Consider the following 23,902-nt stretch of genomic DNA (forward strand, 5'->3'; position numbering starts at 1 on the left):
CGGAAACTGGGTTCAGGTAGCCGGCTCAAGGTTGACTCAGCCTTCCATCCTTCCGAGGTTGGTAAAATGAGTACCCAGCTTGCTGGGGGGAAGTGTAGATGACTGGGGAAGACAATGGCAAACCACCCCATAAAAAGTTCGACGTGAAAACGTTGTGATGCGACGTCACCCCAGAGTCGGAAATGACTGGTGCTTTCACAGGGGACTACCTTTTTACCTTTTTTTTTTAAGCTGAACTATAAACAGGACTTTTCAGTAGTGGCACCTCACATCTGGAATATCTTCCCTTTTGAGGAGTGCCTGTAGCACACTCTGCTATCATTTATATTCCAGGCCAAAGTTGTCTCCTATTCCAGTTTTGATTATTTAGTAGTTCTGTCTCATCATTTTTAGCTGATTGTTTTATGACCTGCATACTGCTGCTTCATGACCACTGTTTTCAACTTCTGGAATAATGTCTTCTGATTTTTATGCTGCACTCCCTTTGTGCAGATTTTTCCAACAATGTAATGGCCAGTTTTTATGATTTGATGTGTTAATGCTTTTATTGGGGGGGTTTCCCTTGAGCAGGTCTCTGAATATATAAAATAGTCTTTCTCCCTGTCTGTTCCCCTTTCTTTTTCACTTAGGAGAGTTGTGGTGCTTTTAGGCTATCCATGTCCATGTTGGCTATTCCCAGCATAGCTGTATCACTTCATAGTATAGCGAAGGCATGACTTTGCTTATGGCCTTTTAGAATGCCACATGTTTTGACCTTTGTCTGGCCCACAAGAAATTTTTCTCAATCACATGCACTGTGATTCATATTGTCAGGGATGTGAACCGTGTTGCACACTAATTACGCAGGGGTGTTCATGCACACTTGGAAAACCTCCCCTGGTATGTAGAAAAATACTACTTTTAATTTTTAAAAACAACAACAACCCTCAAATAGCCCAATATGAGCATGTTTACTGCATTTAAAAATATATGATGTATTTAAGGGGGTTATAGGATAGTCAGAGAAAAATGAGAAGATTATTTTTAAAAGGCCTGCTTACAACTCCTAGAACTCATACATTGCTGGAGGGCATGAGGGGTGTATCCCGTTACCATCTTACCTCCGCAGCAGAGATGAGGAAATAATAATAATTGTCAGGTTCAGAACCCCGGTTCTCAGGTAATTGTGATTATTGTTATACCGGCCCCTATTTAACTCAAGTCTCTGTCTTCTCACTACTGTGTTTGCAAGCCTGTTACTAACTAATATAACTATGTTAGATATGGGGATACTAGCAGTAACCCTTTTAGAATTTCACAATTAATTGGGTTGCAGATTTTACTTGTATGTCAGAAAGCTAGTTAGCATCCAATTTCTTAGTTCCTTTAAATTGCTTTCTCTGGGAGTACCTTGATTCTTCAGCATTCCAAAGATCAGCAGCTCCTTGAACTACCATAGCGTTATCTCTTTCTGAGATGCAAATTTTGTATATGTCAATTTATACGCATGTTTTCTTACAGAATTCTAGCTATTCATAGAAAATACCATAAGCCAAAGATACTTAAAAGGGCAGTTATTAAATTTTGATATTAAGCATAGACTTAAAGGACTTTTTAAAAAACTTTCTACAAAAAACCTAAAAATATATGCCCAGGAAGTAAATTATTTCTCTGTTTTCCATAGTTTCAATACACACCAAAAGGGCATGCTATTCAGGGAATGCCAAAGAAAAGCTAAATTCCCTGTAATCCATATCCAAAGGTTATTTACCCATGGCTGAATTGTGTTACTGGAAACGACTTGATCTGGGGGTGAGGGAAAGGTGTGATGTGGGGAAAAGTTGCAAGCAGAAGAATTGATTTTTCCTTCTTGCTTGTCCTACCTTGTGTATTATGCTTCAGTGTCAGGTCCAGATTAGATGAAGTGGTATAACTGTGGCTGCTGCAAGACTGCTACTACCACTTAAAAATAATTCTAAAATGCCGCGAAGATGCAATGATGATCAAGCCTGCAGCTCAGTGCTCTCATCTCTATGCACAGCTGTATGCCTTTTCAAGACCCCCAAACCATGGAGTATGTGTACGTGACCATTTCAGCAAGTGTCTCAACTGACCATACCAACTTTAAAATGGCAGCAGCATCTTCATGGCGGCCATGAGAACACTGTGATGTCTAATTTGGCCCTCAGTTCCCCACATTATGCATAATTGGGCTAGACTTGCATGTAGAAACCCAGCTTATTCTTGAGAGGGAGAGCCAGTTTGGTGTAGTGATTAAGTGTATGGACTCTTATCTGGGAGTACCGGGTTTGATTCCTCACTCCTCCACTTGCACCTGCTAGCATGGCCTTGGGTCAGCCATAGCTCTGGCAGAGGTTGTCCTTGAAAGGGCAGATGCTGTGAGAGCTCTCTCCAGCCCCACCCACCTCACAGAGTGTCTGTTGTGGGGGAGGAAGGTAGAGGAGATTGTGACTGCTCTGAGACTCTTCGGAGTGGAGGGCGGGATATAAATCCAATATCATCTTCTTCTTGTCATTTGTTTAGCCAATTAGGACTTAGAAATACTTCACTTGGGCATACACAATGTAATTTTGTAGCGAAATCTCCTGTCAGGTTGGTTTATGGTTCTGGAAACTATAGTGTTATTAAAACAGGGAGAGAGAAAAAGAGACTCCTAAGTACTCTAATGGCTACTTTTTCTCAAAAGTGAAAAATTGAGTATAAGTGCCTTTTTTCTTAAAATTGCATTTTGATCAGTTTTCTTTGTTTTTAGAAATAGTCCAGTAAAAAAATATGAAAAGAAGAATGAAATCAAAGCCAATGGAATGAGAAAATTGAACAAGGAATGTGAGACTGGAGAAACAGGATTCCTGGAGGAAGTCTTTCCTTGGAGTAAACAGAATGGAATTCACCATAGGGACAGCACTGCCATTTTTAATGGACACACTCATAGTTCTAACAGTGCCTTAAAGACACAGGATAGCTTGGTGCACTCTGGCCATAAGGTTGCAACTAGACTGTCTCCAGGCCCTGTGCAGGAGGAGGAAAGGAAAGAGAAATCTGACTTCAGAGACTGCTCTGTACAGCATTTGCAACAAAGCAACAAAAATACAGAACTTTTACAGGATCCTCATAGGACTATGAATAATTCATCTTCATCTTTGCACAGTAATATTAAAATAAATGGTGCTTATCATTCCACTGTTCAGGGGCCTTCAAGCACAAAAAGCACTGTTTCAGTATCTGCTCCTAGTAAGGTGGTTTCTTCACCTCTGTCCAAATCTTCTAATAGCAGTTTTATTTCTGACTTTTATTCTCGTTCAAGACTTCATCATATAGCTACCTGGAAGTGTGAATTTACAGAGTTTGTTAACACCCTACAGAGACAAAACAGTGGAATCTTCCCAGGAAGAGAAAAGTTAAAAAAGTTGAAAGCAGGGCAGTCTGCATTTCATAAAGCTGATACAGGTAATTGTTTAAAATTATATGAAGAGATGTTACTACACTGCAAAAGGAAGAGAGGTGCAGACAATAATACATGGAATAAATGATATGGGACATACTTTTAGTGAAGAAACATAACATGCATATCTTTACTCTTTATTTAGACTTGTTTGGAGGAAGCAAGTCTAATTCTTTGAGTTTCTTAGGGAGATTGGAATAAACAGGCCACCTGTACTACATATGTCTCCCATGTAAACTGTGATCCAATCACTGTGTAAAAACAGGCAGGTCTAAAATAGGTTTATTAATGGAGCCCCTGCACCATAGTTGACTGTACCATACCTTCACTGTCATAAACAGAGACCTACTATCCTCTCTCTCTTGAGAAGGCCCCTCTTGGTATCACCTACTGCCCTTAGTGGTGGTGGTTTTCCATGGCCATACTACTTTTTCGTGGTCTCTGCATCATGCTTTCACATCTGGAGGTATTGGTTTTGTGTAAAAAGCTCCATCTTTAGAGATGCAGATCAGGACAGGGAAGGATTTGCATTTAGTTCTCCTTTCTCTGCTACAACAGCAACATGGGTCAGGAACTTATTCTTGGGCTTTGTTCCCTCAGTGTTTTTTCTTCATATGTTTGTTTAAAAAAACACAGATTAGTGTATATACTTTTCCTTCTCCATGATCCTGAGATATTTCAAGCATTAATGATTGTTTTTAAGGGCTGTCATTAGCCCAGAAGCAGCTTTCCATTGTGAACCATGACCATTATCTGTTTTGCTTGGGGAGCAACACAAAGTAGATTGTTTGCCATTGCCAAAAATGTTATCAGACAGACTTGCCAAAATCAAGTATTTTATCAGCAGGCCGCTCTTTAGGAAAGAGCCCTCATGGCCTCCAAGGAAATAGTGGACTCATCTGCTAAGCAGCTTGCTCTTGCCTCATCTATCTGTCTATCAGTGTTTTGGAAATGATACCTACATTCCTTGACCACTGGAATGTGACAAAAGAGATACACACATCCAAATTTAACCAGTTATAGAACACAGAACAGTTGGGTGGCAACAAGACCTGTATAAACGCAGGTTGCTTTTTTCACTAATTTTGGGCCCTGGCATCGTTTTCAGGTGACTTCTGGTAATAATAGTCCTGAGCCTTGATGTTGCAAGATGACCTCATGCTCTTCTCTTGCCCCAGTAACAAAATCTCCTTGCACATTTTAACTATGGGAGAGGGGTGCCCTCTAGCTGTTCAGTTTATATTTTGACTTACTGTATTTGTGTGCATTGGAGTATTCATGAATTAGTGATGAACAGCTATGGGCCACAAAGCAATTTAGCTTATGAATATAATGGGTGGAACAATGTTTCTCCTGTATCACAACAAAGTTTGAGTCTACTGCCACCTTTAAGACCTACAGAGTTTTATTCAAGGTATAAGCTTTTGCGTGCAAGCATGCTTCTTCAGATACAGAAGTCTGCTGCGTCAGACCAACAGGGCTGCCCCCCTTAATCTGTCTCTTGTATCACAGTTCAGGGTACTTATTGTTGAATTGTGTTCCAGATTATGAGAATTGTTGATACCATGGTTCTTTCCTTACTATGAATTAGGGATGGGCATAAACCTGAACTCAAGCCAAAGTTCGAACTGGTTCACAAATCACGAACACTCACCAAACTTCTGCTTGGTTTGGTTCAGGTGTTCGACCCCCGGAGCACACATGCTACTTCTGGGACAGCATTCAACACCAGCCAGGAGTGGCATTCATGCATCATCAGGGGGACCCCAAACCAGTTCATTTTCAGGCAGGTTTCACTCAAATGTTCAGTTCAAGGCTGCCTTGTTCACGAGCCTGAATCAGGCTTTCCCATCTGTAACCATCTCTACTATGAATGAATTTTGTAATATTACAGTTTGGGGGAATTCAGCATTTCTTCTATCTGTTACTTTTCTTCCTGTAGGCAGTGCTGTAGATGGGTACTGGCTTAAAAGCTGGGAGTTTGGCTTAAACGGGTTCTCTTTACAGGTTGGGAAAGATCAACCTATGACTGTGCCATATGTTATGACTTGTTAAGACTGTGCCTTGTTATGACTTTTGTAGGTTTTTGAATTAAGTTTGAAAATGTCAAGAATTAGGGAAGTAGATGTTTCAGAAAAATAGTTTCTGTGGGGAAAAATCTAAAGTATTTATGTGACTTGATGGAGTTTTTCAATGTTTGAATTTGCCTTTTTTATTTTTTAAAATCAATTAGCAAACAGAAATGGAATTTTACACCTTTGATGTGTAGGCAGGTACAAAATGAAGACTTTATTAATAAAGGATACTTATATTAAAAACTGCTTAATGGTGGTTATACACCATTATATTTCAGGTTATTTTGAAGGGATGACAGTTTACTATTTGAAGGTGCCAAATTGTTCTTTTATATTTTTGTGATTTTTGGTTGAGCTTGAGAATAGGATTTGCGAACATGTGTTAACACTAGTGGATTTGGGATCATGCTGCATAGTTGTACCACTTCTTACATGAGCCTATCTCTTGCTCCAATTTCATGGTGAACAGAGTTCCCAGTGTCCGTAAAACCTGCTATGTAAGCATTCAGCCATGTCCCTCTGTATATCATTTGTGCTGTGCAAGATCTTTCAGGTTCCCAAGAAATGTTTAGTTTGGCATCCCCAGTGTTGGCAAAAGTCTGCATTATTTTATTTATTTTTGCCTATTGAAAGTCACATGATTATAAAGCTGAAGGGGTTTCTGGTTAAATCTGTTCATCTGCTGCACTACAGTCCTGTTTTCCCTGATACAATAAAACAGCAGCATAGAATCAAGCTGGGAAAGTGATACAGTTTATTTCTTGTTCTAGTAAAAGCTGAAAGAAACTCATACGCTCTTGAAACCAAATGAACTGTAATGAAGAGGAAGTATGTGAAATGATGGGCTGTCACCTTCTAAAGCTTTTAAGTTCTATTTGCAGACTAGAATTTTGTGGCATCTTAAACTATTCGTCAACAAGGAGTGGGCTGATAAACATTAAAATGTAATCTCTACTTTAAATTTTCCATTTGTTATTATGCTAGATAATGTGTTCATCCTGAGCTCAACCAAGCATCAGAGCTGTATAATGCATGTGGACATGGACTGCTTCTTTGTGTCAGTGGGTATTCGAGAGAAGCCAGACCTAAAAGGTCAGTAAACTACACCAAAATTGAGTTGCTACGGAGGAGCTATTGTGTATGTTAACTATTCAGTGATTGGAACGGCTAAGCTTTTGATCTGAAAAATAGTATGTGGGTACTACGCCTTGCAGGTATTTCAGGTTGTATATTGCAAGTAACATAAAAAGGTAAAGGTAATCCCCTGTGCAAGCACCAGTTGTTTCCGACTCTGGGGTGATGTCGCATCACGATGTTTTTGCAGCAGACTTTTTACAAGGTGGTTTCTGCTATTCAGTGCACAGTGTTTAAACAATGAAAATATGAAGGTTCCCCCCCCCACCAGCAACAATTAAAACAAAGAGTTATACTTGTAATTGTAAATAATTGTCCATATTTAAATGTACGTGGACTTCTTTATTTTCCAGAATAGGTTACTTATTTGTTTTATTTATAAAAAGTGGTGTTTGGTGAAAAACCTTTGTTAAACGACTTACAAAATAATCCAAACCAAAGAATGTAAATATGTACAACCATATCAAACAGAATCTGTTAAAGCTAGGGCCAAACATTTATCCACAGCTGGCAGAGTATCAAAATGCAAGTCAAAAGCATTCACTTACTTATGACAGATATAGGAAAAAAGTCTCTGCGAACAGGGATCCCTCGTGGTGCAGGTACCAGGCCAAATAAGCTTTGCTCACTGTGTCTCCTGATTTAACTTGTAAAAATGAGGGAATATAGAATAATGCTGCTTATGTAAATGCGATGGCACATCATCCTATTTAATATCCAACAGTGCCCTTCTACTGCCTACCTAAGACAAACATGTTGGTTCCTGTGTAAGAGAATCAGTGAACACAAATCTGGCATATTTGTTGCAAAGCACATTACAATATTACTTGCCTTTTTTTGAAAACTGATGCAAGTTGACTTACATGTAATTATATTTCACAGGGAAACCAGTGGCTGTTACAAGTAATCGAGGATCAGGAAAAGCATTGCTTCGTCCAGGTGCAAACCCACAGCTGGAATGGCAATATTACCAGAATAAATTACTGAAAGGCAAAGCAGGTACAAATGTTCTGCAGCTTACTAAAATTGGGAGTGTGTGTATATGTATATATGATGTTGTAAATTATTTTCACAACTCTATGTAGTTTAGTCATATGAAAGCTAAGGTTGAATGTATTGTTTTATTTCATTGTCTCACAATTATTGGATATAACTATATCTAATAGTAAACATCCTGACTTCCTTGTGTATGATGAAAGCAACAAAACTGGGCCACAGGGTAAGAGCTGTGCAATATTTGGGAAATCCCCCAGGTTACAGAAATGTAATTTACAAAAAGTTGGAGGACATCCTTCAGATGGCCTGTTGAATGCTGAAAATGTTTCAGAAGAGACAGCGCATTGAAAGGAATTTCAATTAAAGGAAAAAAGGTGGAGGGCAAGAAAAATCAACCTGCCGAAGCCCCTTAAATTTCCTGTACAGAGAGATGAGGAGGGTCAAAATTGGTTCCCATTCCCAGTCATTCCTCATTAGAATTGAGCCGGTCACTATATATAGTTGCTCTTCACACCCACACACCCCCAATTATTAAACAGAGGCCATAGCTTCTTGACTAGGATTGGGCATGAATCTAAAAATTCTGGTTCATGGTTTGGGGCAGTTCCTGAACTGACCCTAAAAAGCCAAGCCAGTCAGTTCAGGTTGCTTTTTCTCCGTGCCTTGGCAAGCTGCAGATGGGAGAAAGAGGAGGATCACCCAGAAAACCTAACAACTGACAGGCAGACCCAATCTGCTGTTAGAGTAGGAAAAACCAAAGCTTCTGTGTAAACAATAACCTTGAAGGTTCATAGTCATTCACCTCGCTATTAGGCTAAAATGGCTGGCAGCCATTTCAGCAATCCATTTCACTCCCCCACCCCACTTCAAAGCAAAACGGAACACAGTCTAACAGTGAGGTGGGTACTCTTTGTGTGGAGAGACCAGATGGTGAAATGGCTTGCAGCCATTTAAATTCACAGGTGATCTGCAGACCTGCATTGCTCAGTAGTTAGGTTTAAATGGCCCAAACAGCCAAACTGGACAAAAGTCTAGTAAATGTTCAAGGAAGACAGCTTCCCCAAACTGATGAGCTGCAAACCAGGCCAAGTTCATGCTGAATTTTGGCTCATGAACCGGTTTGTGCCCAACCCTAGTCCTAACCTATAATAGAATTGAGAGGCTTCTTGCATTCAGTTGCCAAAGCTCTGTCTTAGAAACCATATGCTGGAAACAAATAGTAGGATGAGGTTATTGTATTCACACCCTACTTGTATCTTTCTTGGATTCATATGACTGGCCACTGTTAGACTTAGGATGTGTGAGTAGATGGACTGAGTTAATTCACATTCTCTTGCTTTCTTTAAGGCATATAATTGTCATCTTTTTTGCTATAGAATCTCCAGGACCCCAGAGAGCCATTCTTTTTTTTCTTGTGTTACATTGAAATTTTCAGCGCAATTCTATGCTGTTACTCCAGTCTGAGCCTGTCGATTTCAGTGAACTCATATTGAAGTAGCTGTGCATAAGATTTCAAAGTGGTTTTGTTTTTTCCATGCTGAAAGATGAATGGCACAGATCTAAGTCAATTTTGTAAATTCCTCCCAAGTTTATGGCAGAGTTTTCAGAAGTTTGCTAATGTTATTTAATTCCAAGGTTTTTAATCTAATGAAAGGCATTTTTCAATTATTTATTAGTGAAAGGCACTAATTTTAATACAGGACTAATCGTATTGTTGCATAAAAATGAAATGGCTTTCAAAATGCTTGGTGTATATTACCCTTCTGAGCCTATGTTTGCTCCCAAAGCAGGTTTTAAGAACTGGAATCAGTCATTAAAAATGTAATATAAAATGTTAAGGGTACACAGATGAAAGATTCTGCTAACTCAGAAAATACTTATATTTTAAAAACTTAATCCATATTTCTCCTTTACAAAGGATGTAGAGTGGCTTATAATAAAAATTAAAACTGCAATTCCAACCAGCTAAATATTAATTACATAAAAGAGACAAAATTACAAACCAGCCTAAAAATAATTTCAAACATGCTGTAATAGTTTCTTAATTCCTCCTCTGTTAAAAACCAGAAGGAAGATTGTAATTTTAACATCCTCTGAAAGGCTTTTCAGAGTATCTGGACTGCTAAAGTAATGGCCAACATTTGAACTAGGTACAGATCTGCAAGTGGTGCCCAATAAAACACCCTGCTAAAATGAGCAGAGTTGCTATGCAAGACACAGAAATCCTGGTTCCAGGCTTTTCTCCAAAAACAGCCGCAGAAGTACTGCAGTTGTAATGGCAAAGAAGCAGCTTTTGTGTTGACACGTAGACTCTTTTGCCCCTGCTGTAATGGGAAATTACACAATAGAATTCTCACAGTTACATCCTTTTAGAGATCAAAATCACTGTTTCTATATATATTCTAATATAATTATATGTAATTATAAGCTGCATCAGTAACTGTGTCAAATTAGGTATTTTTAAAAAATTACTTGGTTGGTATTGGTAGTATAATAGATACCATATTGGCTGTCATAAATATAGCACATTGTAGTATAAAATGTAACATGACCGGAGGTTTTATTCCCTCAAAAGGAATCCCTAATTCTGAGCCTACCTTTACTTTTGGAATTTTTAGAAAAGTTAGTTCGTGCCACCACAAAGGAATCCCTAATTCCCACCACAAAGGAATCCCTAATTCTGAGCCTACCTTTACTTTTGGAATTTTTAGAAAAGTTAGTTCGTGCCACCACAAAATGATTGCCATGGGATATTTCAGTATTTTTGTTTCTTTGTGGGTAAGGAATCTACTTTTAAAAATAAATATTTGTTCCTAAATTGGGTGGTGGATTTTTCCCTAGTTCCCTCTCTCATATTTCTTAAAATACATTTTCAATTAAATACTCAGGGAGGAAAATGGAAGGCTTCAGGTTTTGAAGTGGGACAAGAAAACATTAATATTTATTCAACTGAAATAAATTGTGATGGGTGGCATTAGTTACCACTTGCAAGTCTATAGGATCAGGGACTCTGAAGGGAGATCCAGTTGAAGCCAGTGCTGGGGAGTTGATGTGTTTGGTTACTATGAATTGTATTTTGTGGGGGAAAGACCATGTTGTGGTGAAGGAATTTCAAGCAAGCATGTGCCCCAAGTGAATACGAAAACAGCCAAATTCAGATACTTCTTATCTCTTTAACTTGAACTACTTAACTGGAACTAAAAATTGAGAGCTAGTTTGGTGTAGTGGTTAAGTGGGCAGACTCTTATCTGGGAGAACTGGGTTTGATTCCCCACTCCTCCATATGCACCTGCTGATGTGACCTTGAGTTTCTGTCAGAGGTCTCTCAACTCAGGTCCCTCAGGTTGTACAGATTCTAGTAACAATATGCGCTTCTAGTATTTAATAAAAAATTATCAAAGCATAACTTGGGCTCCCCAGGCAATCCTTCATGCATGCCCCCTCTTTTACATTTGGATCTCTTGCCATCTTCGTGGTACTGCCATACTTCCATGAAATCTTTTCTTAGTCATAGAGTACTGTGAAGTCTGTAATGCCAAGTGCTAATCTGAACCAGTATGATCTAGCTGCTAGTTCCTTAACACCTCTATGCTATCTCTGTAACCCCTCTCACTTTCTTTACTCTGTTGCCAACGTTGCTGACAAGAAGAATGAATTCTGCTTACGACCCACAGGATATATATATATATTTGTAACTATGCAGAGACAGTGGAATTGAGAGTTTTCTTGACATAGCAATGCTCACAGTTTTGAGGGTTGAGAACCCCATCCTTGACCATTGTGTTGTTGGAAACAAATGTTGTTGACACAATACAGTGCTGCCTTGTACAGCCCATTTCTTTTTATAAACTAATAGAAGCCTCCCACTGTCACTAATAGAGAATAGAGGACTGCAAACAGTGTGAGTGCGTTTCAGTTACCACAGCAGAGAATGCAGAAGCTCTGCTACATATGAGAACCACCCTCTGCTAAATCATGCCAGTTGTGCCTTACCTTGTCATGCTTCTTGATATAACCCATACAATTTTGAACTTGTATCTACTTTACTGTTAAATAGTTAAATCTTTTCCATCTTGTATCCAGCTTGGTGCATGATTTTATCTTGTGCATTTTCCTAGTAATCTTGGTCTGCATTTTTAAGCCTTTTGACTGGTAGTTTATTTGATCGAGAAACACAAAATAGTAGCTGTCTTCTTGTCTTCTGGAGAGAAAACATTGAAATTTCCTGTCATTCTAATACTTGAATAAAGGGTGATTGAGCTTTACAGGATTCTGCAAAAATAAAGTACTTTCCAGCATGAATTCTCAGCATAACTATAGGTTTCTTGTAAATAATACCATGTGAGGAATTTTGAAACAAAATCTTCAGAGATATGTGCATATATTCAGGTTTGTGAATGTGTATTAAACAGCAGCCAACAGTATGTTATAGAAATGATACAGAAACTTGGAGTGCATAGTTGTGATAGTGAACAGAATCCAACCCAGTTTTATTACATATTAATAGCCATATTGTAATATGGAAAAACATCATTAGTTCAGTGTCTCATTTTCCATACTCTTTGCTCTTGCCTTCTTTTTTACTTGCAAGATACAGTTGTTTCAGTGGATCTTTGGGGCTCTTGGGTTGTCCAGATATAGGCACCAACAACTTCAGCTATCTTCTTTTGCAAATCATTTACTCCTGCAGTTACTATCTTTCACTGGACAAATTTTAGAAGCTGTTAAATCTTGGATCTCTTACAAAATTAGTCTTTAATTTTTATTCATCCAACAGTTGTGTTACCTTAAACATACACTGTCATTATCATTCCATGTTTCCATTTTGGAGCATTTGCTTAAGAACAGGTAATTACCATTCTACTGAGAGAGCTTCTCTGCCCAGAGAGATACACAATTATACAAATGGCTAGGGTCTCTTCTCCTTTGCCATAATTCTTAAGATATGAATATTTTTAGCTTTCCTTTCCCTCAACCCTAGTATCTTCAACTTTCATTCTAAAGAGCAACATTTTTTAAATCATCACCTTAGATACAGATTTATTCTCAGCGATTTCTTTTTCACAGACTTGGGTCCTGGCCTCTGATATCTCCATCCGTTGCTCCACATTCACCATGCGCCTATTTTCTCAACTTTTGATGAGAGGTTCTCTACCTTGCCTTCCAGTGAGGACAGTGTGTCTTGCGTTGCTCTGAATTTACATGAAGTGACTGCATCATCTTATGGGGGGGATCTGCTGTGCTGCACTATGGAGGAACCCATCGAACTCATCAAGATAGACAATATGACAACATCAGGGCAGAGGAAGAAATGGACTGAAGACATTGTTCTTGTTAATTTCTTGTTGGGGCCTTACTTGCTCTAACTTCCATTATGAGATGTGTTGGCTGACTTCAGTGAGCCCATGAAAATGATAACTGAACTATTGCAAAACAACAGCTCAAGTCCTTGTTCTGTTTCACATTTCTGTCATCCACTGCAGTCTTTGTCCTGATCATATTCAGTTGAAGACTGCATCACAATTTCAAATTTTTCTGCAACATGGTAGATCAATCTGCAACACTTTAGAGAGTACATTGCAAAGACACAACTTTTCATGATATAGTGCATTGAACAATGAAAAACAGCATCCAGGTTGCTATACTCTTCTGGCAAAGGGAGCATTAGAATGTTAGGGTAGGTCTCTAGCTGGTACTGTTTTTTGCACTCATTAGATTTTTCTAAGTATTTTAATGAGTCTGTAATATTTACAACAGTACTCATATATCAGTAATACGTGTAGCATGAAAATTTTCATAGAACAGAAAACTTAGTTTCATACTCTGTATTTTATTTATTTTGGGAATTTGTATGTCGCCTCTCCTACTCTGTACTGTTGGAGTTTTTTTGCTGAGTTCAGTACTGATGTGAAGGCTTTGGTTTATGACCTTTATTTATTTATTTAGGATTTATATCCCGCCCTTCCCACGAATGGCTCAGGGCGGCTTTAAGGCCTTGAGCAGTCTGGGACTGATGCATCTATGGAATTGCCTTCTGCACTATGTCCCTGGAAGAGCATTATGCTCTACAGGTTGAGATCTACTGGTGATCCCCAGCCTTAAAGAGGTCTGACTGTCCTTAACAATGGCCAGGACTTTTTCAGTCCTGACCCCAACCTAGTGGAACACTCTACTGGAAGATACCAGGGCCCTGTTGCATCTTCTACAATTCCGTGGGGCCTGTAAAGCAGAGATGTTCCACCAGGCTTTTACCTGAGGACAGCAACGATTGCCGGGGTGGCACCCCCTCCCCCCCCTCAAGGAGGGAATTCCCTGCTTCTGATGCCTAGAAAGCGGAACTTGTAGCATGTTATAAAGGATGTCATTGGGTTTCAAGTTGTTTTAATTAACTGGTTCTATTGATTTTATGTGTATTTTTGCTGTTGTGCATTGCCTAGAGCCTTGCGTCGGCCAGGATGAGGCGATTCATAATTTTAATTAATAATAAATATCTGTAGAGAAAATCACACAATTACTTTGTTATTTTTAGTGATGCTTAGTTTGCTTTTCTTTTGTTCCCCAGAGAAAAAAATTATGGTCAGCTAAACCCTAGACAAGGTCCAGTAAGTCTGTGGCTCCCGGGCCAACATGGATACAGCTAGCTAAAAATAAAAGCATGCTGTTTCCTGGATTGGTTAAACAACCAAACAGCTTCTGGATGTTTACTCAAGGCCAGGTTTGGCTTGGAATGTCAAGAGAATGAACTTGTGAAAAAGAAGCAATTAATATGGATCCATCTTTAAAAAGCCATTTTGCATATATATGTATGCAATATCATTCATTCTCAAACACTGTTTAAACTGCCCAAGATTTGGATTTTCTCATATGTGGGTAATGAGACCAATTTTTAAACTCATGGTGATCTGTATTCCAACCGTATAATGCATCTGTTTTGTACTGACTAGCGGAAGCGTGGTGCAGAGTGGTAAAACAGCAGAATGCAATACTGTGGTCTGAACTCTCTGCTCACGATTTGAGTTCAATTCCAGTGGAAGCTGGATTCAGCTAGCTGGCCCAAGGTTAACTCAGCCTTCCAACCTTCTGAGGTCAGTAAAATGAGTACCCAGCTTGCTGGGGGGGAAAGTGTAAAAGACTGGGGAAGGCAGTGGCAAACCACCCCGTAAAAAAAAGTCTGCCGTGAAAACGTGCAAGCAACTCACCCAGAGTCAGAAATGACTGGTGCTTGCACAGGGGACCTTTCCTTTGTACTGACATTGGATATTAGCTTACAGATTGGTTTAGAGTATTCTGCAGTTTTTTAAAAGGCATGTATTTCTGGAAAGTAACATTTTCAGGGTTTTCAGGTACTGTGTCATATGAACATAAAATATATTACATTTCAGATTCTTAATAAAGTAAAGTACTACTTTCCTAAAAGTAACATTAATAATAAATATTAATGAAATTCAGTTTTTAACTGTTAAAAATTTAACTAATTTTTTTTCCAAGCAGAAACTGGTAAATTGGACTTCACCATTGAGGATGAGCTGGATTCTCCCCAAATGAATGGAAATGAATTTGATATCTCTGTTTCATCAAGGGCTGAAATTGCATCCTGCAGCTATGAGGCTAGGTAGGAGGAAACTATGCAATTTGTATGTTTGCCTTTTCCCTCCCCCTCTCTTCCATGTATGGGGGCTTAATCCCACACCTGTGAGAGCATGCAAGAAAAGGGGGGGAATGTTTCATGTTGTGGAAGCTCTTCAAGCAGCACATTGCCAGTCTTGTGCTCAAAGAGCCCTAGCACTGCATGGTTTGAATCTTTTGTTAACTTTTTTTGAAGGCCAAGAATGTACTTAGAAATTGTTTCAGTTCAATAAAAGGTCTAATTTGTAGGGACTGTTTGCACTGGAAGTTGCAGAAGAAGCATTTCAAACTAGAATGGTAGCTTTCCACAGCAATGCAGGAAACAGGAGAATAGTCAAGAGGCAGATACATCATGCAACTTCATCCTAACAGGCCTCACTTTACTTGCATAAATGTTATTGTGAACAAACATTGAACTAAAGTGCTAATTAATGGCAGTATATGAGATGGAACTACAAACATCACTACCATTATGACTAGCAAGTTCAGTGGGAAAACCTCCTGGTCTCAAACAGTCATGCTTATCTTTATGATCTAACAATAATTGAAATCAAAATGTACCCCTTGAGCAGAAAGCATAAGCAATGCAAAATTTTATTAACTTCATAACTGATGCTTTGGATTTTAAATCAAGGATTTTTTCTTTAGACAAGCTGGTATAAAAAATGGGATGTTTTTTGGGCAAGCAAAACGATTGTGTCCAGATCTTCAAGCAGTACCCTATGATTTTCAAACATACAAAGAAGTTGCACAGACAATGTATGAAATTCTGGCAAGGTAAAATAAGTTATCTTTTAAAATACGTTATTTAATAATATTGGGAATCAGCTCTCTCTTTTTTTTACTATCCCATATTTCATGGGGAAATTTAAGGATTGGACCCACACTAAATTTTCTGTTCAACAGAAGTGTTGCTGTTATTTCCCATCTGTTTGCCTTTTCTCCTGCAGACCCCCAATTTGCCTCTCATGCTTGTTCCTGAGAGTTCTCCAGCTCCCCAGGAGTAGAATAATGAGGGTATCAGCAGTTGCAGGGGAGGGAGGAAGGCAGCCTGCCAGCATCAAGTAGCAGGAAGACTTGGCTTGCCAGGCCTGTCTTTTTAGGTGGGGGGGGGGCTTTAAAAACATTTGAGCCCCCTCTGAATTTGTTTAAAGCCCCCAATCTTAAAAAAAAATCCTGGCTATGCCCCTGATGAGCAGAAACTTTAGTCTGTATCCAAGCCTTAGAAATAACTTTATAGGTTTTTTTCTTTATAATTTTTTTGCTACATATTTTGGATTTGGAACCTGCCAGAGGGTGAGAAGGGAATTCTTTGCATTTGTTTTTCTCAGCACTTCACAGCATGGTCATTTTCAACATTAGAACACTTTTCAGAGGTTAGTTAAGATATGATGCTGGTAGACTACAGTCCAAAGTAAGAATAAAACGTGACTGTGATCTTGCACTGTTTACCTGAATTTTTTATTTCTTTTGGAACCCTTCATCTGTCTTCTGTCTATGTTGTTCACTATTTGCAGTCAAACTAGATATGACATGGCAGCTGCATTTTAATATATGTATCTGCCTTGTTCACATATAAAAGTGGCAATTGAGCCCAGAGATCTAGTTTTTATACCCAAAGGAAAGCTTGGATGAGAGGATTGGAACCACACTCAGCCAGTTTAAGTGCTTTTGAAGAAATGAGGAGTTGACTCACAATAGTTTATACCCTGCCACAAATGTTGTTAATATTTAAGGTGCTGCTAGACTCTTGCTCTTTTCATCTGCTTCAGACAGACTAACATGACTATCCAGGGGTCATTTTGTAAAAAAAGCTTTCCAGGAACTCATTAGCATAACTTATTTCATAAGTTATTTGCATATGCCACATTCCCTGACATCACCAGAAATGTGTCAGAAGGCAAAACCCACCGCTCAGCTCCACCCAAAATCTCCAGGTATTTCCCAACTCAGAGCTGGCAATCCAGAGAAAAACTGCCTGAGCTACAGAAAACATCTCACTCTTCAATGTCCTCCATATCTCAGCACCATGAAAGAGCAGTGTGCATCAGGCAGAAAACAGCAAGAAATACTTCCATCAAAACTACATCCCATAGCAAAAATCCAACTTTCACTTACTTTACTGAAGTTTTTGAACCGTGTCTCTTCCCGAGATCCAATTCTAACATACAAGATCCAGAAGTACAGTCACTGGAAAAGCAAAAGCAGCTCACCTGCCACAAACAGCCTGGCTCCCATTGTATTCATTCAACAGCCACCACTACAAACTCTTTCACAGAGAAACACAATTGACAAGCAATAGCTCCCACATTTTGAGACAAATAGAGGAGGGGAGGAAGAGACAGATGGAAGGAAAGAGTGAAAAAGGTGGGAATAGAGAGACTAGATGGAGGAAGGAAGGAGAGACTTGAGACGGCTTTTAGGGAGGGAGGTCTTGGCCTTGGTCACCTACTGACTGACTCTTTGCCTCCTGTGGAGGGGGGGAGAGGAATCTCCATGAGAAGTAAAAGGATGTATGCCAGCCAGAGGGCATGCATGGCCTGTCAAGTTACTTTTGAGGGAAATAAAGATGGACAGAAAGCAGGGAGAGATAAAGGGGGGGGGGGGGTGAGAGAGGCTTCTCACTCTGCACTCTTTGCTTATGTGACCCACATTCCAGGGAGATTATCTGGATTAAGTTTGCAACAGCTCTTGAAAACAGCCCTTTTCTGGACAGTCCTTTAGGAGTCCAGAAAGTCAAGTCTGGTTTCTCTGACTGGGACTTGCCACTTCTTTCTGGCTTACACAATTTTTCTTTCATGGTTAATTTTATTTTGTACTAATTTGATGGGTCCAGTAAAAGGCCTTACATTGATTTTGTTCTTGTTTCTGTAATTTTATTTTGCCAGTATCAAGACTGGCTTCCTTAGTCTGCCTTTTTCTCCTGGTTACCACCGGTTTTTTTCCCCCCTGCCCCTTTTATTGTTTCTGCTTTACCATTTCACATTGCTTCAGCACCTCACCCGGAGGAGGTGAGGGCCCTGCGGAACCTTGAACAGTTCCGCAGGGCTTGCAAAACAGCCCTCTTCCGGTTGGCATATAATTAATTGTTATCGGAATGCCTGAATATTCAAATCTCAAACATCAGATTATTGAATATTGGAATATTGAAGAATTGATTTAAGGAAAGGTAGCATAGTACATATTGAAGTGAGTTTTATGTGTTTTTATGTATTTTATTGTATAATTATTAATGTATTTTAAACTGATTTTTGTTAGCTTTTTATGTTGTAAGCCGCCCTGAGCCCACCTCGGTGGGGTAGGGCGGGATATAAATCGAATAAAATAAATAAATAAATAAATAAAATAAAAGCAGCTGTCTTGTAAGCTCTGGGTACTCTATGAAGGACAGAAGGGCATTATATGCCATCCCCATCAACTCTTTTGGACAGGTAGGGCAGCTCACTTACTTTATAAAGTGGGGGAAAGCCCACCATCCTTTCCCATAGGGAACTAAACAGATTTGTGGGGAAATCTCCAGGAATGACCTGTAGATTGCCTCCTTTGGGGAGGGAAGAGACCTATTTCTTGAAGAGAAAGGGCAGCCAACTTCCTCCAAAAAAGGGGGAAGCCCTCCGTCCTCTCCTTCAGAGAAGGAGAGTGCACCTAGACAGAGCAGAGCAAGCAGCTGGGGGCTTGCTTTGCAATGTAAGCAGAAGGCGCCCTCCCCTTCTTCCACACTGCCCCCGCTGATGCCTGCTCTTTGCAGGGCAAGCTCCAGGCTGCTTGCTCTGCTGTGCCTTGTTGCACTTGCTTTGATGGAGCAGCCCACTTCTCCTCCCAAGGCGAATGCACCAAGGCAGAGCAGAGCAAGTATACTGGGGCTTGCCTTGCAATGTAAATACATGGTGCCCACCTCCTCCCCCTCTTCCACACTGCCCCCACCAGTGCCCACTCTTTCATTGGAGAAGCCCTTCTCCTCCCAAGGCCAGTGCACAGAGGCAGAGCAAGCGAGCCTGGGCCTTGCCTTGCAATGCAGGTGAAGTCCCCTCTCCCCCATCCAAAGATGTCTGGGAACCCCCACACACACACAACTTACCGAGCAGTAGTCCAGCCAGATTGCCAGGCAGGCAGAAACTCCAAGAGTGGCCTCAGTCTCTGACCTTATAGGACTGAGGCGGTGGGGCCAGATTTCAAATGAGCCAGCCAATACTGTAGCTCCAGCTGCCTGGAACAGAAGCAGAGCTGGAGAGACAGACTCAGAGAACTTCACCATGTGTGTGGCTTTATAAGGTAAAAATAAATAATTTGTATCTTCTCTCCCGGAACGTCATTTCTGTGCATTCCCCTGGATATAAGCCCTGTGGCTACCCGACTTAATTTTTCTCTCAAGGTTACCTTTGGTACCAGAATTAGTATAGGGAGAAAAGTGCTTCAAGGCAGAAAAGCACTTCAAGCAAAGAAGCATGGGGAGATCGTGTGGGGCAGATTCAGTTCCCCTTTTTCATGATCAACTTTCTGATGTGAAAAGTAGACTATCTAATGCCTGCTTTATATGTGAACAAAGCAAATATATATAAACTTGGAATCCCCTTCATGAAAAGTTTGTCTCTAAGATACCAGATTTCTTTTAATATAAACTGTAACATCTACTTCTTAAGGTTAAAATTTTCTCTTATTTGAAGCAGTAGTAAATGCTTATCAGTAAAATAAATTTCCTTATCCATTATGATATATTTAAATTGCAAGGTTGTAAGAAAAAATAATCATGGAATTGGTTCCGCAGTAGGGGAGCTTTACTTGTTACGTATTTGTTTTTAAACAGATGGTGAGCTGTTGCTGCTGTTTCACTCCCTTTACTTTGTGTTGATAGCTATACTCATAACATTGAAGCGGTCAGTTGTGATGAAGCATTAGTAGATATCACTGAAATCCTTGCAGAGACTGGCCTATCTCCTGAAGAAATAGCAAATGCTATTCGTACTGAAATAAAAACCAAGACCAAATGTGCTGCTTCCATTGGAATAGGTTAGTATATTATCCTGGAATACTTATGTTTAAATAAATGTTAAATAACTCAACGTGAATTAATCACCTCAATTTTATATCATTCTTACTGCTTTTACATGGGAGTCTAGAAGATAGGTAGAACTTATTCGACTGATGCATAGTCTAGGACCCTAGCTGAACATTGCCTCAGGTACATTTGGTGAGTAGCAGTTAAGCTTTCAAAAAACTGAAGTTAAGTGTACAGCCTTAGTGTCAGTGGAACTTCACAATTGGTAGATGTGTGTATTGCAAATGTAGGATTCAGCTAGTGTGTACATTCACCTTAGTCAATGGCAACACTGACATTCATCCTACCAGCATAAAATGGTGTGAAAAATATAAAATAAGTTGTGACTCTGAAAAATACTTGCTCAGTGTCACAGTAGCCACCGGCAATACAACTGATGTTCAGTTACAAGAGTGACTTTCCTGAGGGAACTTGTTTTTTCTTATATGTCCTGAAGTCTATGAATTTACATCTCTGCAAGCACTACCTTCTGGAGCTGTGGGGAGACAGAGATGCATACACTTCCAGAGTGTTCCAGTGTTGTTTAATTATAGCAATATGGATTTCTTCCATATCTATATACTATTAGCCACCCGTAGCCCCCATCTGCAGATAGCTAAATCTGTGTATTGTGGCCACACAGAGGCTAAATAGATCTTTCTGCACACTTAGGTGTGCAGAAAAATCTGATTTAAAAAAACACACACGCACACAAATACAGGGGATTAGTTAATCTCCTGGGAAGTAAAATGTCCAGCATGTGTTGGAAGAAACTCAACCTGGGAATCATGTTGGGCCTGCTAACAACAGTGGTAGCATATCCTGGCAGCTGGCTGCGCGGCCTGGCAGCAGTGGTGCAAGGCTTTTTTCGAGCAGGAAGACAGTTCCAGCTGGCTTGGCATCAGGGGGTATGGCCTAATAAGCAAATGAGTTCCTGCTGGGCTTTTTTGAGAAATAAAAAGCCCTGCAGTTGCAGCACAGCCCAGGAGGCATACTGAGCCTGGTGGCAGCAGTGCAGCCCAGGAGCCTGTTGAGCCCTGCAGTGGCAGCTGCATAGCCTGAAGCCACACTTGGCCTGGTAAGGAAGTAGAGGGGAATCCCGTCCACCTCATGATTCTCACAGCCTTAGCCAAAGCAGAGCATGCCAGAAGCCACTCTGGGCCAAGGTGCCTAGAGTGGTGGATGCCAACATCCTGGGATCAGAACAAGAGGCCTTTGGCAGCCACTGCAGGTTTGAGCATGGCAGTAGCAGCCACTGAGAGCCCCAGGGCAGCTAAGCATACCAGCTGCTGGGCCAATTTTAGATGGTGGGGCCTGGAGCCTCATTGGCTGAGTAATAGGGAGAATATGGGATTCAAAGACTCCTCGCAGGCCTCTCACTTGTTTCACTATATTTGTCATCTTTATAGGTTCGAACATTTTATTGGCTAGAATGGCAACTCGCAGTGCAAAGCCTGATGGGCAGTATCACTTGAAGCCAGAAGAAGTGGATGATTTTATTCGAAGTCAACTAGTAATTCATCTTCCAGGTGAATTTTTGCTAGCATGCTGTATTCTGCTTTTGTACAGGACCTATCAATTTTTTAAATAAAATATAAAGTTTACTTGGAACCTGTCACATGCATACAAAAAAGGGGGAAGAGGGAAAAGTGAAAATATTCTGGGATGTGGAATAATTATAACAGTAAAATTCATAAAAACAAAAACTTTTACAGTCAAGGACAATATCAACAAAGAATCAGGATAGAGAGGGTCAACATTATATCTCAAGTTTGATCAGAAAGTTCCCCTTTCAGAATAGTTTGTAATCTATTCCATACCACAGGAGAAAGAAATACCACTTCTTGGCCCTTAGGCTAAAATCATGTGTTGAGGACTTATCACATTTACCTGTACTCCTCTGACATATATTGTTTATAGTCAAGACGGGGCATCATTTCTTTATAAATTCTCCAAAACTTGTAAGTTGGTGTGTCCTACCACAGTTTTTGAGTTCATAACCAAATACATTTTTTTCCTGAATTCTAACTTTTTAGAACATACTATGTCAAAAGTCTATGGTTGTATCAGAAGTACTGTAATGATTAATAATTATTATATTACTTATAATTCAGAATTACCTTTAGAAGCCTGTGAAATTAGTTTTTTTAATTTACAGTTATTTACTAAGTATGAAATATCTGAATTGCCCCGCAAGGGCTAACTACCTTAACAGTTTAGGACGCCATCTATATAAAAATACCCATTGGTTTTATATGCTAACAGAGTTTTCAAGTTTTATTACAATCCTAAGTTGTAGATCTCAAGCACAACATTTTATTTTCTTGTCAGGAGTTGGCAGGACAATGGAATCTAAGCTATTGGCATTGGGTATAAAAACTTGTGGAGACCTTCAGTGCTTCACTATGTTGAAGCTCCAGCAAGAATTTGGTCCTAAAACAGGACAGATGCTCTTCAGATTCTGCCGTGGTTTGGATGATAGACCTGTTCAAAGAGAGAAAGAGAGAAAATCTGTTTCAGCAGAGATCAACTATGGCATAAGATTTACCCAGGTAAAAACCAAAAACTGAAACATTATATACTTCTAAATAACTGAAAATTAGTCTTCACCTGTGGTTTTCCAGGTGCCTTCTGTTAATGATCCATACAATATGATCCATACTGACATCAGTATTAATATTGAAAATATAAAATGCTTTGTATGTAGCACAAAAGTTGAAAAAGCAATATACAAATATAGGCATGTATTTTGTAGTCAAAGAACCAAAACTTCCTTCCAGTGTTAGAGATATGTATCCTCTTGTGTTGAAATACTCTTTACTGGCAGCATTACTTAGGCAGCACTGCATCTGTGTCATATGAGAAGTGCTTTGTTTATTTTTTTTAAAGGTGCCATTACTCATATGTAAAGAATTAAAGCGTTAAAACATACCTAATTTTTTAATAGAAAATCCCAAATTTTCAGAATGTTCTTATGTGGTGCATTTCAGGTTAAGATTGCCAGCTTTTGGGGGTTTTTTAACATGGCCCTGGTCTTGTGTCTTGAACAAACAGTCATTCTACAGAAATTACATAATGCTGTATCTCAACAGTATGAGAATCTTCACCTATTAATTTCTGCAGATCAAGTTGTGAAGACACTTTCTTCTGATCATTTGGCAACCAGAGCACAAAACAATGTACTACATCAGACAAAAAGGCTTTGTATTAATTACAATAATGATTCTATAGCTTTATAGTTAATTTAATCCTGTGACCAAAACCAAGTATTACTGCTTGAAGTTTAAGAATCCCTTCAGTTGGAATCAATTTTATGTCTGCCTGAATCACAGGTCTGTGGAATGATAGCTGTAGGTGGTGATTATGGCTGCTGGGGTCTGCACATCTTATCAGCCTTCTCCTACCCCAGAAGGGATGGAGAGAGAGTAGGTGACTAACTGCCATTTCCTCCTATTCCCAGGCCATTTCCATACTACTTTCCTGTGTCCAGCCTCTTCCCTTGCCTATTCCTCTGGCAGGCTTGGTGCCCACCCATTTTGCATGGCTGCTGCAGCATCTTGCCTGGGGCTGTATCATTTTGACCCATTACCCAGC

At 39.7% G+C, this 23,902-nt stretch overlaps 1 protein-coding gene across 4 annotated transcripts in view; it reads left to right on the forward strand.

Annotated features, from left to right (window-relative positions):
* The window catches only part of REV1 (REV1 DNA directed polymerase), a 60,124-nt gene that overhangs the window by 26,482 nt on the left and 9,740 nt on the right, over positions 1 to 23,902 (forward strand). For 2 of the 4 annotated variants that reach the window (XM_060233830.1, XM_060233832.1), the window contains 8 exons: positions 2,753 to 3,447; positions 6,502 to 6,609; positions 7,534 to 7,650; positions 15,136 to 15,259; positions 15,922 to 16,050; positions 20,126 to 20,280; positions 21,718 to 21,837; positions 22,640 to 22,860. In XM_060233830.1, the coding sequence (XP_060089813.1) occupies positions 2,753 to 3,447; positions 6,502 to 6,609; positions 7,534 to 7,650; positions 15,136 to 15,259; positions 15,922 to 16,050; positions 20,126 to 20,280; positions 21,718 to 21,837; positions 22,640 to 22,860 (1,669 nt within the window). Of the gene's footprint in view, positions 1 to 2,752; positions 3,448 to 6,501; positions 6,610 to 7,533; positions 7,651 to 12,752; positions 13,325 to 15,135; positions 15,260 to 15,921; positions 16,051 to 20,125; positions 20,281 to 21,717; positions 21,838 to 22,639; positions 22,861 to 23,902 lie in introns of those variants that run through there. The other 2 variants (XM_060233831.1, XM_060233833.1) reach the window with 2 other exon arrangements.

Source organism: Heteronotia binoei, chromosome 3, assembly GCF_032191835.1.
Source record: "Heteronotia binoei isolate CCM8104 ecotype False Entrance Well chromosome 3, APGP_CSIRO_Hbin_v1, whole genome shotgun sequence".
In the NCBI taxonomy this organism is placed as follows: domain Eukaryota; kingdom Metazoa; phylum Chordata; class Lepidosauria; order Squamata; family Gekkonidae; genus Heteronotia; species Heteronotia binoei.